This window comes from Narcine bancroftii, chromosome 1 (genome assembly GCF_036971445.1).
Source record: "Narcine bancroftii isolate sNarBan1 chromosome 1, sNarBan1.hap1, whole genome shotgun sequence".
Lineage (NCBI taxonomy): Eukaryota > Metazoa > Chordata > Chondrichthyes > Torpediniformes > Narcinidae > Narcine > Narcine bancroftii.
This window is the reverse complement of record NC_091469.1, coordinates 487,608,833-487,622,609: the sequence shown is the minus strand read 5'-3', so window position 1 is coordinate 487,622,609 and position 13,777 is coordinate 487,608,833. Positions and strand designations below refer to the sequence as shown.

The following is a 13,777-nucleotide window of genomic DNA, read 5'->3' as shown; positions in this document are numbered from 1 at the left end:
TGGCTGGGGTGGGTCAAGGGTCACTAACAAGTGTCAACCTGAACGCTAGTGGGTGGGGCCACGTCCGATGGCAAGCGATGGCCACGAACGTATCGGGGGCATAGCACCTCACTTGGGGTTAAATCCACAGGACCAAAAGAGTGGGAGAGAGGGTCACTGGAGTCTCACCCCCCCCCCCCACCTTCTATGTGATCTACTGGGATCGTTGTCTGAAGAGGGCGCGCAAAATCATTGAGGACCCTGCACACAGCATCTTTCAGAACCACCCGGCTTTTTCCCATGGGCAATGAAGATGCTAAACAACATATAAACCCTCCATGGCTCTACTCTTTATTTAACTGTAATATTTATTGATTCTAATATTTGTATATATTGTGCATGTGTATCATTTCCCTGCATGTGTGTTTGCATCGAGGACTGGACAACACTGTTTCAATCAAGTTGTACAGGTACAATTGGACAATAAATTCACTTGATCTAGGAAGTAGCATACAAGCATATTGCAAAATGCTTAACTTACATTATGGCCAGGCATTCAGGGCACAGGGGTCAAACAGGAAAGTCTGCAGACATCATGGTCGAAGTAACAACACAATACTGGAGAAACTCACCAGGTCAAACAGTGTCCCTTTATCAGATCGTGGCTTGGCTTCCCAAATTTTTAGGAGGGGGGCTGTTCACGTCTGCTTCAGGCTCGCTGGCCGCTGACTAGGTCAATGCAGGACAGACATGCCCGACCACAGCGGCTGCATGGGAAATTCTGTTCTGGGCTTCGTATGCCCAAACAAAATGGGAGGGGTAGGGGAGGAGCACAGCTAGGCTGGGCTCGTTAGCCTTGGTTGGCAGCCAGCCCTGGTTGGCAGCCAGCCCAAGGTAATGCTGATTTCAAACCCAGGACAGAAGGGGCTCGTGAGCCTGGTCAGGACATCCATCTAGGAGAAAGACACTCTGACATAACACCCATGTCCTGAGGATCTGGCTGTCACCGTCCCAGCGTGATAAACCCCGGGTGTAAAGGGTGGGGTCAGTACTGCACACACGCCACCCTATCTAAAAAAATCCATTGTGCAGGCTCAAAGGACGAGCCCATGTCTTCAACCATCCTCCCCATACTTTCCAGAGCAAAGAAAAATGACGCATAACCAATATTTCAGTCTTGAGTGCTTTATCAAGCAATGAGCAAAATCTGGGCAGCCACCCGAACAAAATGGGGGGGTGAGAGAGGTGGGGGGGAAAGGTCCCAAAGGCAGGAGGTGGAGAAGGGAGGAAAGGCACAGCAGCAAACAGCCGGAGGAGGGCTGGCTCAGTGAATGGAGAGGCAAAGGGGCGGAGAAGATGGAGGAAAAGGGATAGCACATGAGGCCATGGACAGATGAGATTAGCGTAGGAGTGGGGCACAGAATTGAATTGGGAGATCCTGGTCACCGATGCAGACAGAGCAAAGGTGCATAGCCTTGTGTACTATCCCAGCAAAACCACCCAGAAATGGGAGGAACAACACCTGATTTTCCATCTGGGCACCCTCCATCCAGATGGCATGTACATCAACCTCCGGGAATTTCTGCTGGTCTAATCTCCATACTCCCTCCCTTCCCTATCCCTTTGTCTATTTCCTCCAGCTCACCCCCCACCCATCCCCTCCATCTCCATTCACAGAGCCATCCCTCCTCCTATTTGCTGGTGTTCCCTCCCTCCCTTATCCACCTCCTGCCGGTGGGATGGTGCTCTTGCCCCTGCCAATTTGTTTTGGTTGCCTGCCATCATTTTGCTCGCACTTTGATGAAGGGCTCAAGCCCAAAATGTGGGTTACGTCTCTTTGTCTATGCTACATAAAGAACACAGTTTAACCTGCTGAGTTTCTCCAGCTTGGTGTTCAGTTTACATGTGACTGCCTCATTATGCAGATACCTGCAGCTGCTGGGAACATGGATAACCCTGAACTAAAGTTGACCACTGGTAACGATGCAAGGTCAGTGTTGGCTGATGCTCCGGCACCTGAAACACAAGGAAGACAAAGGTACGTTGGCCAGTAATGCACCCCAGGCACGCCTGGATCCATTCAAGTCCATCATCGCATGTGACGAGGTACAGTGAGAACATTCGGAGCATGAGCACCCCCCCCCCCCACCCCCCACCTTCTATGTGATCTACTGGGATCGTTGGACCACAAAGATTTTGCTTCCTGAACACTTCTGGATGTGCCTTATGGATTTTTGGGTCGCTGATCTCAAAGATCACCTTAAAACTTTCCTATTACATACCATTTTCTTGGCAACTACAGAGCACCAAACTACATCCAATGGCTTCAAGCAGGTAAAACCATGAAGTGCGACCTGTTCGCACTTGGACTTCTTCCCTGTTGAACTCGGTGCAAACAGTGTTGAACACGGTGAATGGTTTCACCGGGACACTACGCCCGTGGGAAAGTGGTATCAGGGCAACTGGAATCCATCAATGCTGGACGACTATTGTTAGACACTGAAAGAGAGGGATCAGATGCCGAGTACAAGCGAAAATCAGGGACAGGGGATTTTTTAGGTCAGTTCAAATATCACAAGGTGTCACCATCATTATCCTGAACTCAATCCAAATTCATTTAACGGTTCCCCACCTTCCTGGGTCTTTATGCATTGGAGCGTAGAAAGTTGAGGGGGGATTTGATAGAGGTATATAAAATTATGAGGGGGATAGATAGAGTAGATGTGAATAGGCTCTTCCCCTTGAGGGAAGGAGAGATTGGAACGAGGGGTCATAAGTTAAGGGTACTGGGGCAAAACTTTAGAAGTAAAATAACCATATATAATTATATAACAATTTACAGTACAGAAACAGGCCAGATCAACCGATTTATGATAACTCCACTAGTTCCACCTACCTGCACCCTGTCCATAACCCTCCAACCCCCTCACCTCCATGTACTCATCCAACCTCCTCTTAAATGACAGAATTGACCCTGCCGCAACTACTCTCTGAATGAAGAAGCATCCTCTTATATTACCCCTAAAGTTTTTTCCCCTAATCCTTAACTTATGACTCCTTGTTCCAATCTCCCCTAGCCTCAGGGGAAGAGCCTATTCACATCTATTCTATCTATTCCCCTCATTCCCCTCAGAGAGTGGTGGCTGAGTGGAATGACCTTGCGGAAGAGGTAGTTGCGACAGGGTCAATGTTGTCATTTAAGAGGAGGTTGGATGAGCACATGGAGGTGAGGGGGTTGGAGGGTTATGGACAGGGTGCAGATTGGTGGGACTAGAGGAGATCACTTAAATCAGTGCGGACTAGGAAGGCCGATATGGCCTGTTTCCATACTATAATTGTTATATGGTTATATGATACAACAAATCTGAAATTATCTTTCTGTTCAGCTTGAAGTTGCCTTGAAAATCCCCAATTTTTTTTTCAGGAAGCAAAACTTTGGAAAAACTCTGTTAGTCAGCCTGTCCAGAAAGTAAGAGAATGCAGAGATACAGAGAGGGAGAGATCAGTCGCTCAAGAGCAAAACCCCTTTAACTACTGGGAGGTTCTTCCAGTGAAAGGATGTAGAAGACTTGCCAATGACCGACAGTCTGACACAACACTTTGCTACACTACTGGCCAGCAGTAAGAATAGTTATTACTTATTTTCTTTTCAAGAAATATGAAAGATATAAAAACAGCTGAGAGGATCACTGGGGTCTACCTTCACTCTGGAGATAACATTTACTGGTGTCGCAGTCGAAACAGGGCTCAAGGAATTATCAAGGACCTTTTACCATCCAGCACCCAGCATCTTTGACCCACTACAACAGCAGTTCTCAACCTTTTTCTTTCCACTCACATCCCACTTTATGTATTCCCTGTGCTCTGTGATTAGTAAGGGATTGCTCAAGGTGGGATGTGGATGGGAAGGGAAGGTTGAGAATCACTGCTCTAGACCCAATTTTCACTGAAATATTTGGCTTGAGACAAATGGTTGTTGGCCCATTTCCTTTGGAGATCTGAAACTGTGCACATAATGAACCAATTAGGTACGATTAAAACTGGTTTCAGACTTTTTCTTCCCACCCACATCCCACCTTAAGCAATCCCTTACTAATCACAGAGCACCAGGGAATAAAGTTCTCACCTGTTTAACCTTGCCCTGTAACTCAGTTCCTGAAGACCAGGCAACATCCTATTAAATCTTCTCTGCCCTCTTTCTATCTTATTGATATCTTTCCTGTAGTTCGGTGACCAAAACTGCACACAATTCTCCAAATGAGGCCTCATCAATTTTTTATACAACTTTACCATAACATCCCAACTCCTGTGCTCAATACTTTGATTTGTGAAGGCCAATGTGCCAAAAGCTCTCTTTACATTCCTGTCCACCTGTGACACCACTTTCAGGGAATTATGTATCTATATTCCCAGATCCCTCTATTCTACTGCACTCCGCAGTGCCCGACCATTTACCATGTAGGTCTTTTCTTGGTTTGTCCTTCCAAAATGCAACACCTCACACTTGTCTGCATTAAATTCCATTTGTCATTTTTCAGCCCATTATTTCCAAATGGTCCAGATCCCTCTGCAAGCTTTGAAAACCTCCCTCGCTGTCCACAACGCCTCCAATCTTTGTGTCATCTGCAAACTTGCTGATCCAATTCCCCACATTATCATTCTGATCATTAATATAGACAATAAACAACAATGGTCCCAGTTCCGATCCCTGAGGCCCACCACTAGTCACAGGCCTCCAGTCTGAGAAGCAACCGTCCACCACTACTCTCTGGCTTCTCCCGTCCAACCATTGTCAAATCCAGTTCACTACTTCACCATGAATTCTGAGTGCCTGAACCTTCCTGTCTACCTTCTTATGTGGGACGTTGCCTTACTAAAATCTCTGTGTCTATGATGGTCTACTTATACAGATACCTGCAACTGGTGATGCAGAAGCACCTCGAATGAAGTTGACTGTAGATAATGGTCCAAAGTCGATGTCTGCTGGAACTCCACCCCCTGAAACACAAAGTCCATCAACGCACATCAAACACATTTACATCGGAATCACGTACCAACAACACACAAAATGCTGGAGGAAACAAGGAGGTCAGGCAACGTACTGGAAGGCAATAGAATGTCACCTTTCCGGGCCGTTACCCTACCTCAAGGATAGCAAGGAGTCTAATAGTCAATATGGCATTGAGTGCGGTCAGACAGGTCTAGACAAGTTAACTGCAAGGAGGCTTTCCCACTGAGGTTGGGTGAGGCAAGGATTGGAGGACATGGGTAAAGGGTGACAGGGAAATATTTAGGGTTGCATTTAGGGGCAACTTTCTCACACTGAGAGTGTGGAATGAACTGCCAGCTGAATTGGTAAATGCAGGCTCAATTTTGGCATTTAAGAAAAATTTGGATAGGTAAATGGATGGGAGGGGTATGGAGGGATCTGCAGGTGAGTGGATGAGGCAGATAAATAGCTCAGCTGTCTGAATAATTTCATCGAATTGAATTCTTTAGAGGGTGACACGAGGGGAAACCTTCCCTCACAGGGTGCTGAGAGAAGGGAACAAGCTGCCAGAAGAGATGGCAGATGCGGGGGCGATTTCAACATTGAACAGAAGATTGTTTTTCGATTTTGACACAAGCGTATGGGGTCTTGTGGTGGTACACCACCAGCCTACTGCAGGGGGAAACCTCTGTACCTGCAAGAATGTAAGGGGACAGGACAACACCTGGCCAGCTGCCAATCAGTCGGCCTGAATGGATCAAGCCCCACCCGGTCGGGTGTCAATCACCCTCCGGGATATAAGCCTGCACCAGCCTCCCGAGGCCTCACACTGAGTTGCTGCAGCCACAGCCAGCCTGGCTCTGTGGAAGTCTTTGTGGATTAAAGCGTGTTGTTCAGTCTTTACCTTGTGTGTGTCTGATTCTGTCTAACAGCGCACCACAGGGCTGTAGGTTAATTGGGGTGTAATTGGGTGGCACGGACTGGAAGGGCCTGTAACCGTGTGGGAAGTCTAAATGTTGAAAATTTTTTAAATTGGATGGAAGGGGTATAGTCTGGGTACAGGTCGGTGGAACTAGGTGGAGAAATAATCTGGCACAGACGAAGGCATGTGTGGTATTGTCCTATGATTCTTAGAACAAAAATGTCCACAAGCACTGAACTTCTTACTTGCTGCATCTGAGCAGGTAATTGTAAAAAAAATACAAAAATATAACCACATAACAATTTCAGTACGGAAATCTCGGCCCCTCTAGTCCGCACCGATTTAAGTGAACTCCACTAGTCCCAACGACCTGCTCCCTGCCCATAACCCTCCTATCCCCTCCTATCCATGCACTCATCCAATCTTCTCTTAAATGACAAAATTGACCCTGCTGCAACCACCTCTTCCGGAAGGTCATTCCATTCAGCCACCCCTCTCAGAGTGAAGATGCCCCCTCTCATGTTCCTTCTAAACTTTTTCCCCCTAACCTTTCACTTATGACCCCTCATTCCAATCGCACCTACCCTCAAGGGGAGGAGCCTATTCACATCGACTCTGTCTACCCCCCTCATAATTTTAAATTCCTCTATCAAATCCCCCCCCTCAACCTTCTAAAATAACAATTACAAAAGTGTACAACTCAATTAAGAGGAGATAAAAATAGACAATCAATATTCACCACAATCCTAATGCAAAGATGTGGCTTAGCAATAGCATAGGCAGTCCCTAATCGGTGTAACAAGCAGAGGTTCGAGATCCCGATCGCCGTTGGAAAGAGACTCTTCTTGAACCTCAAGATGCTGTACTTCAGGCTTCTGCACCTTCTGCCAGAAGGAAGCTGTGACCGGGGCAATGGGAGGCCCTTTCTGATGTCGGCTGCCATCTTGAGACAGTACCTCACATCGATGTCTGCAGGGGACGGGAGGTCAGAGACTATGTTTGCTACCTTCTGGAATCTTCTGCATTCCTGGGCAGTCGAATTCTCAGAGCAGGCTGTGATGCAACCTTTCAGTATTAGTCCCCAAACTGTAGAAGTTTGATGGAATATCTGTCGACACAGGTGGACAGGGTTGTAAAGGGAGCTTTTGGGGTATTGGTCTTCATAAATCAAAGTACTGAGTACAGGAGTTGGGATGTGCAAGATGTTGGTGAGGCCAAATTTGGAGTATTGTGGGCAGTTTTGGTCACCGAACTCCAGAAAAGATATCAATAAGATAGAAAGAGTGCAGAGAAAGTTTAACATAACATAACATAACAATTACAGCACGGAAACAGGCCATTAGGCCCTTGTAGTCCGCACCGAACCCAACACCCCTTTCTAGTCCCACCTCCCTGCACAATGCCCATAACCCTCCATCTTCTTCTCATCCATATACCTGTCCAACCTTTTCTTAAATAATACAATTGACTCCGCCGCCACTATTTCTCCCGGAAGCTCATTCCACACGGCTACCACTCTCTGAGTAAAGAAGTTCCCCCTCATGTTACCTCTAAACCTCTGCCCCTTAATTCTTAACTCATGTCCTCTTCTTTTAATCTTTCCTCCTCTTAACGGAAATAGTCTATCCACATCCACTCTGTCTATCCCTTTCATAATCTTAAATACTTCTATCAAATCCCCTCTCAACCTTCTACGCTCCAAAGAATAAAGACCTAATCTGTCCAATCTCTCCCTATACTCCAGATGCTTAAACCCAGGTAACATTCTGGTAAACCTTCTCTGCACTCTCTCCACTCTGTTTCTATCCTTCCTATAATTAGGCGACCAGAACTGCACACAGAACTCCAAATGAGGCTGCACCAACGTCTTATACAATCTCAACATCACCTCCCAACTCCTATATTCCATGCAATGATTGATAAAGGCCAGCATACTAAAAGCCTTCTTCACCACCCTATTCACACGAGTTTCTACCTTCAGGGAACGATGTACCGTTACTCCTAAATCTTTCTGCTCTTCTGTATTCCTCAATGCTCTCCCATTTACCACGTATGTCCTGTTCTGATTCTTCTGACCAAAATGAAGCACCTCACACTTATCAGCATTAAATTCCATCTGCCATTTTTCAGCCCACTTTTCTAAGCAGCCCAAATCCCTCTGCAATCCTTGAAAACCTTCTTCATTACAAGGATGTTGCCCGGACGTCAGGAACTGAGTCACAGAGAAAGGTTAAACAGGTTAGGATTTTATTCCCTGGAGGGTAGAAAAATGAGGGGGGGAGGGGAGAATTTGATAGAGGTATTTAAAATTGTGTGGGGGGATGAACAGAGTAAATGTATGTAGTCTTTATCCACAGAGAGTGGGAGAGATACAAACCAGAGAAAGTGGGTTAAGAGTGAAAGGGGAACGTTTAGGGGGAATAACTTCACGCAGATAGTGGTGGGAGTGGGGAACGAGCGGCCAGCTGAAGTAGGGAATGCAGCTCAAATTAGAAATTTAAGAAAAATTTGGACAGGTACATGGATGGGAGGGGTAGAGAGGGTGCAGATCAGTGGGACGAGGCAGTTTGGGATAACACCAGAAGGGCCAAATGGCCAGTTTTCTGAGCTGTTAATGCTGTGCGGTTCGATGCCAAATCTCCTTAGAAAGTAGGGGCATTTGTGCACCTCCTTCACAGCTGCCTTGATGAGTGGGGAGAAGGGGGGACAGCACAGGTTGCCGAGGATAACAGAGGTGAAGCAGTTAGCAAGGCTCTCACCAGACTCCCTTCGAAGGGGAGGAGAACCTCTCCAAGGTCACCTCCCTTGCTAGAGGAACAGCAAACTCTTGGGTGTCAGCATCTCTGAAGACCTATCCTGGGGCCATCACGTCGATGCAAACACGAAGAAGGCCCACTGGTGGCTATATTTCGTTAAGAGTTTGAGGAGATTCGGTACGTCGCCAGAGATTCTCGCAAATTTCTACAGGGATACCATGGAGAGAATTCTGGCCAGTTGCATCCCTGTCTGGTACGGAGGTGCCAATCCACAGGACAGGAAAAGACTACAGAGACCCGGCCAGCACCATTAAGGGCATCTTTAAGAAGCGGTGTCTCAAGAAAGGAGCTTCTATCATTGAGGACCCTCACCCACCCCCCCCCCCCCCAGGTCATGTCCTCTTCTCGCTGCTACCATCAAGGAGGAGGTACAAGAGCCTGAAGACGAGCACCCAATGGAATAAAAACAGCTTCTTCCCCTCCACCATCAGATCTCTGGACAATGAAGCCCAGACATGACCTCACCTTTTTCTGCTTTTGGCATTGACGGATTATTTTTAAACTTGTAACTTATTGTGACTTATTGTGATTTTAAACCTGTAATGTACAACACTGTGGTCACAAAACAACAAATTTCGCGACACGATAATAAACCTGATTCTGATTCTCAAGCATTACATTAGAGTCCAACATAACCACTTTTAGTATCAACTTTAGAGAAAGTTTACCATAAAGGCCGGTCCTCACTCCTCCATCCAAATTCCAACAGACCTTTGGTTATCTATCGATGTGCAATCGGAATCTTACATCGAGTCAGAGACTCATGGAGTGATGCAGCACAGAGACTGGCCCTTCAGAGGGTTTTACACAGAGGGTGGGTGTCAATGGATGGGGAAAAAGGAGGGAGATACAATCACCTTGTCCAGGAGGAATTTAGACATGAACTTCAATGGACAACACACGGAGGGGTTCACATCTAGTGCAGGCAAATAGGAATTGATACGGACCTTTCACACTGCCACGTGATCCCAGGAATCAACAGCCAATTGGCCTTTAAAGTGTCTGGTGTGAAAGCAAAATCAGCTTAACGCCGGCGTGAAGTGGCGTCATCCACACCTGGGATTGACGACCTCGATCCCTGGAACAATCCCCAGTGTCTGCAGACGCTGGCATTAATTAGGCAATTGTGAAATGGATAATTGCATTGAGGATTGAAATGACCCAAGTGTTTGCATGACTGCAGGAATGTGAAGGAAGATTAAAATGAAGGTATAAACTTTGTCTTGGGAAAGTCGCAGCAGGAGAGAGAGGAAATAAATTGCAATAGGGGACATCTTTTAAACAGCGTGGGAAAGTTGGTGGCGAAAAAGCAATGCGGGACCTGACTTCCCAGAATGTCATGTGGTAGAGAAAACACTCCGTGAATGGTCCATGCATGCAGCTGGGCATACAGCCCTTTCTCTGCCGCATGGCATTCTGGGAGGGAAGGTCGGCCATCGCTTTTTCCCCACTGTTTTTATGAATTGTATGTTATAGTGCTAGCACCTTTACCACGTTGTATAAGTTGAGCACTACAGTGTTACAAATTTCCCACCCTGTTTAAAAATTGTCCGCTATTGTAACCCCATCCCTGAGTCTCTCTGTGTCACCATGACTCTATGACAGTCTCTGTATCTCTACGACTTACTCTGTGTCTCTGTCATGCTGTGTCTTTCTGAGTCTCTCTTCTCCGTGTCTCTGACTGCATCTCTGTGTCTCTTGCGTTCCCAGTAAATTGGCCATTCCGTGTCCCGGGATAGGAATGGGGGTTTGGCTTTTCACACTTGACCACTTCTAACTGGGACACTGAATGCTTTCACACTTGCAAGGAGCCATCTCTGGGTTAGGACTGTTCTACTTTCTACCGGTGAGGTCATGACGCATCGAGCGATGGTGGTCCTGCCCTAAATTCTGATCAACTTATATTTGGACAGAATTATTCATGCCTAATTATAACATAATTACGCTTTATGTACAGCACAGAATGAGCCCTTCACCCCTGTTGTTGTTGTAACAACCTATATAAACCTTTATAAGGGACCGTGGGAAGGTGGTAGCAATAAATAGCGAGAGCAAACAATTTTTTAAACAGGGTGGGAAAGTTGGTAGCACTTTAGTCCACAATTTAGAAATACAGTGGGAAAAAGTGTTGGTGGACCTGCCCTCCCAGAATGCCATGCAACAGAGAAAGGGGCGTGTTTACGGCATTCTTCATAAATGGGTTTCTCCGCCGCACGGCATTCTGGGAGGTCAGGTCGGCCATTGCTTTTCCCCACGGTCTTATAAATTGTGCACAATAACGCTACCAAATTTCCCACACTGTTTAAAAATTGTCCACTATTGCTATTTCTTTCCTCTCTCTCTCCCCTGATGCGACTTTCCCCTGGCAAAGTTTAAACCTTCATTTTAATCTTCCTTCATGTTCCTGCACTCGCGCAAAAACTTGGGTCATTTCTATCCCACAATGCAATTACCCGCTTCACACTTGCCTGATTGCAACACTGGCATCTGCTGACATCGAAGATTGTACTAGGGGTCGAAGCCGTTAATCCCTGGTGTGGGATGACACCACTTCACGCCAGCGTTGAGCTGATTTTCCTTTCACACCAGACACCTTATAGGCCGAATGACCGTTAATTCCTGGGATCACTCGCCAGTGTGAAATGGGCTTCTGTGTCTCTGTTTCTCTCTCTGCGACGCTGTCTCCGTGACTGTGATACTGTGTCTCCGGCTGTGACTGTCTCTCTGTGAGGCTGTGCTGTATGACTGTGACCCTGTGCCTCCTTGACTCTCTCTGTGGCTGTGACGCTGTGTCTCTGTGACTCCGGGCTGAATGACTGCCGTATGATTGAGCTGTGCGGGTCGATTCTGTGAACTCTGATTCCAAGTTATAAATGATCTCCATCGCTGACACTCAGTGACGATGTGATCTCGTTATACAGATACCTGGAGCTGGTGACGCAGAAGTGCCCTGACTAAAGTAGGACATAGGTAACGGTGCATGGTCAATGGCGGCTGAAGCTCCTCCACCTGAAACACATGAAGTACCAAGGTCGTCAGTCCATCACCGCACATCAAACACAGTCACGTCAGAAATTTACGCTCAGCACCAACTTTGGACAAAGTTTCCCATAAAGGCCGGTCCCCTCCCCTCTCCTCCATCCAGAAATTCCAACAAACCTTTGGTTATCTATCGATGTGCAATCGGAATCTTACATCGAGTCAGAGGCTCGAGGAGTGATGCAGCACAGACACTGGCCCTTCAGAGGGAAAGTGTTTTACACAGAGGGTGGCTGATACCAGGAACAGGGCTGTTGAAGGTAGGGGAAAAAGGAGGGAGATACAATCACCTTGTTCAGGAGGAGTTTAAACAGACACTTCAGTGGGCGACACATGGAGGGGTTCACATCTAGTGCAGGCAAATAGGAATTGATACGGACCTGGGCCCATTTCTGTGCTGAATCACTTCATGTCTCTGTGACTGTTACCCTGTCTCCTTCTGTCTCTGTGGCCCTCTCGGGTAACCTCGTCTCTCTGTTACACTATCTCCGAGTCACTGAGACCATGTGACTGCCTAACTCTACGTCTTTCTGTCATGCTGTGTCTTTCTGAGTCTCTGTTCTCTCTGTGTATCTGACAGTAGCCCCTTTCACACTTGCAAGTGATCCCAGGAATTAACAGCCAATCGGCCTTTAAAGCGTCTGGTGTGAAACCAAAATCAGCTCAATACCGGGATCAGATGATGTCATCCCACCCTGGGCCTAGACCCCTTGTACGATCCTCGATGTCTATAGACGCTGGCATTGAGATCAGGCAAGTGTTCAACAGGTCATTGCATTGTAGGACTGAAATGACCCAAGTTTTTGTGTGAGTGCAGGAGCATAAAGGAAGAAAAGATTAAAATGAAGGTTTAAACTTTGCCGTGGGAAAATTGCAGCAGGGGAGAGAGAGAGTGAGTGAGTGTGAGAGAGAGAGAGAGAGAGAGAGAGAGAGAGAGAGAAAGAGAGAGAGAGAGAGAGAGAGAAAAAGAAAGAGAGAGAGAGAGAGAGAGAGAGAGAGAAATAAATAGCAATAAATAGCTACAGGGGACAATTTTTAAACAGTGCGGGAAAATTGGTGGTGCAATAGCGCACAATTTATAAGGTACCGTGGGGAATAAGCAATGCGGACCTGACTTCCCAGAATATCGTCTGGCAGAGAAACCCCTCCATGAATGATCCATGCATGCAGACGGGCATACAGCCCTTTCTCTGCTCGTACTTTCCCACAGTCCCTTTTAAAGGTTTATATAGGTCGACCCAACAACAGGGGCTGAAGGGCTCATTCTGTGCTGTACATAAAGCTTAATTATGTTATAATTAGGCACGATTAATTCTGTTCAAATATAAGATCATAGTACATTGATCAGGATTTAGGGCAGGTCCACCATCACTCGATGCGTCATGACCTCACCGGTAGAAGGTAGAACCGTCCTAACCCCGGGGATGGCTCCTTGCAAGTGTGAAACGTTCAGTGTCCGAGTTAAGAGTGGTCAAGTGTGAAAAGCCAAAGCCCCATTCCTATCCCGGGACACTGAACGGCCAATTTAGTGGGACACAAGTGTGAAAGGGACTTGTGTCTCTGATTGTTTTTCTGTGTCTCTTGCCCCTTATATTTGAACAGAATTAATCGTGCCGAATTATAACATAATTAAGCTTGATGTACAGCACAGAATGAGCCCTTCAGCCCCTGTTGTTGTTGTGCGGACCCATATAAACCTTTATAAGGGACCGTGGGAAGGCGGCAGTAATAAATAGCAATAGTGGACTATTGTTTTGCAGCATGGGAAAGTTGGTAACATTATAGCACATAACTGATAAATACAGTGAGGAAAAGCATTGGCGGACCTGTCCTCCCAGAATTCTATGCAGCAAAGAAAGGGTCGTATGGACGGTGGCCTGCACAGAGCATGCATAGAGGGGTTTTTCTGCCACACGGCATTCTGAGAAGTCAGGCCCACCATTGCTTTCTCCCCATGGTCTTTATAAAATGTGTGCGATAGGTGTTACGAACTTTCCCGCACTGTTTAAAAATTGTCTGCTGTTCCTAGTA

General features: G+C 46.7%; 1 protein-coding gene across 1 annotated transcript in view; it reads right to left on the bottom strand.

The window, feature by feature from the left end:
* LOC138751962 (uncharacterized) overlaps nucleotides 1-13,777 on the bottom strand; it is an 83,370-nt gene that overhangs the window by 33,671 nt on the left and 35,922 nt on the right. The window contains exons 10-12 of the mRNA XM_069914993.1: nucleotides 11,633-11,716; nucleotides 4,894-4,977; nucleotides 1,909-1,995 (exon numbers count right to left, since the gene is read on the bottom strand). Coding sequence (XP_069771094.1) covers nucleotides 1,909-1,995; nucleotides 4,894-4,977; nucleotides 11,633-11,716 — 255 coding nt within the window. The remainder of the gene's footprint in view (nucleotides 1-1,908; nucleotides 1,996-4,893; nucleotides 4,978-11,632; nucleotides 11,717-13,777) is intronic.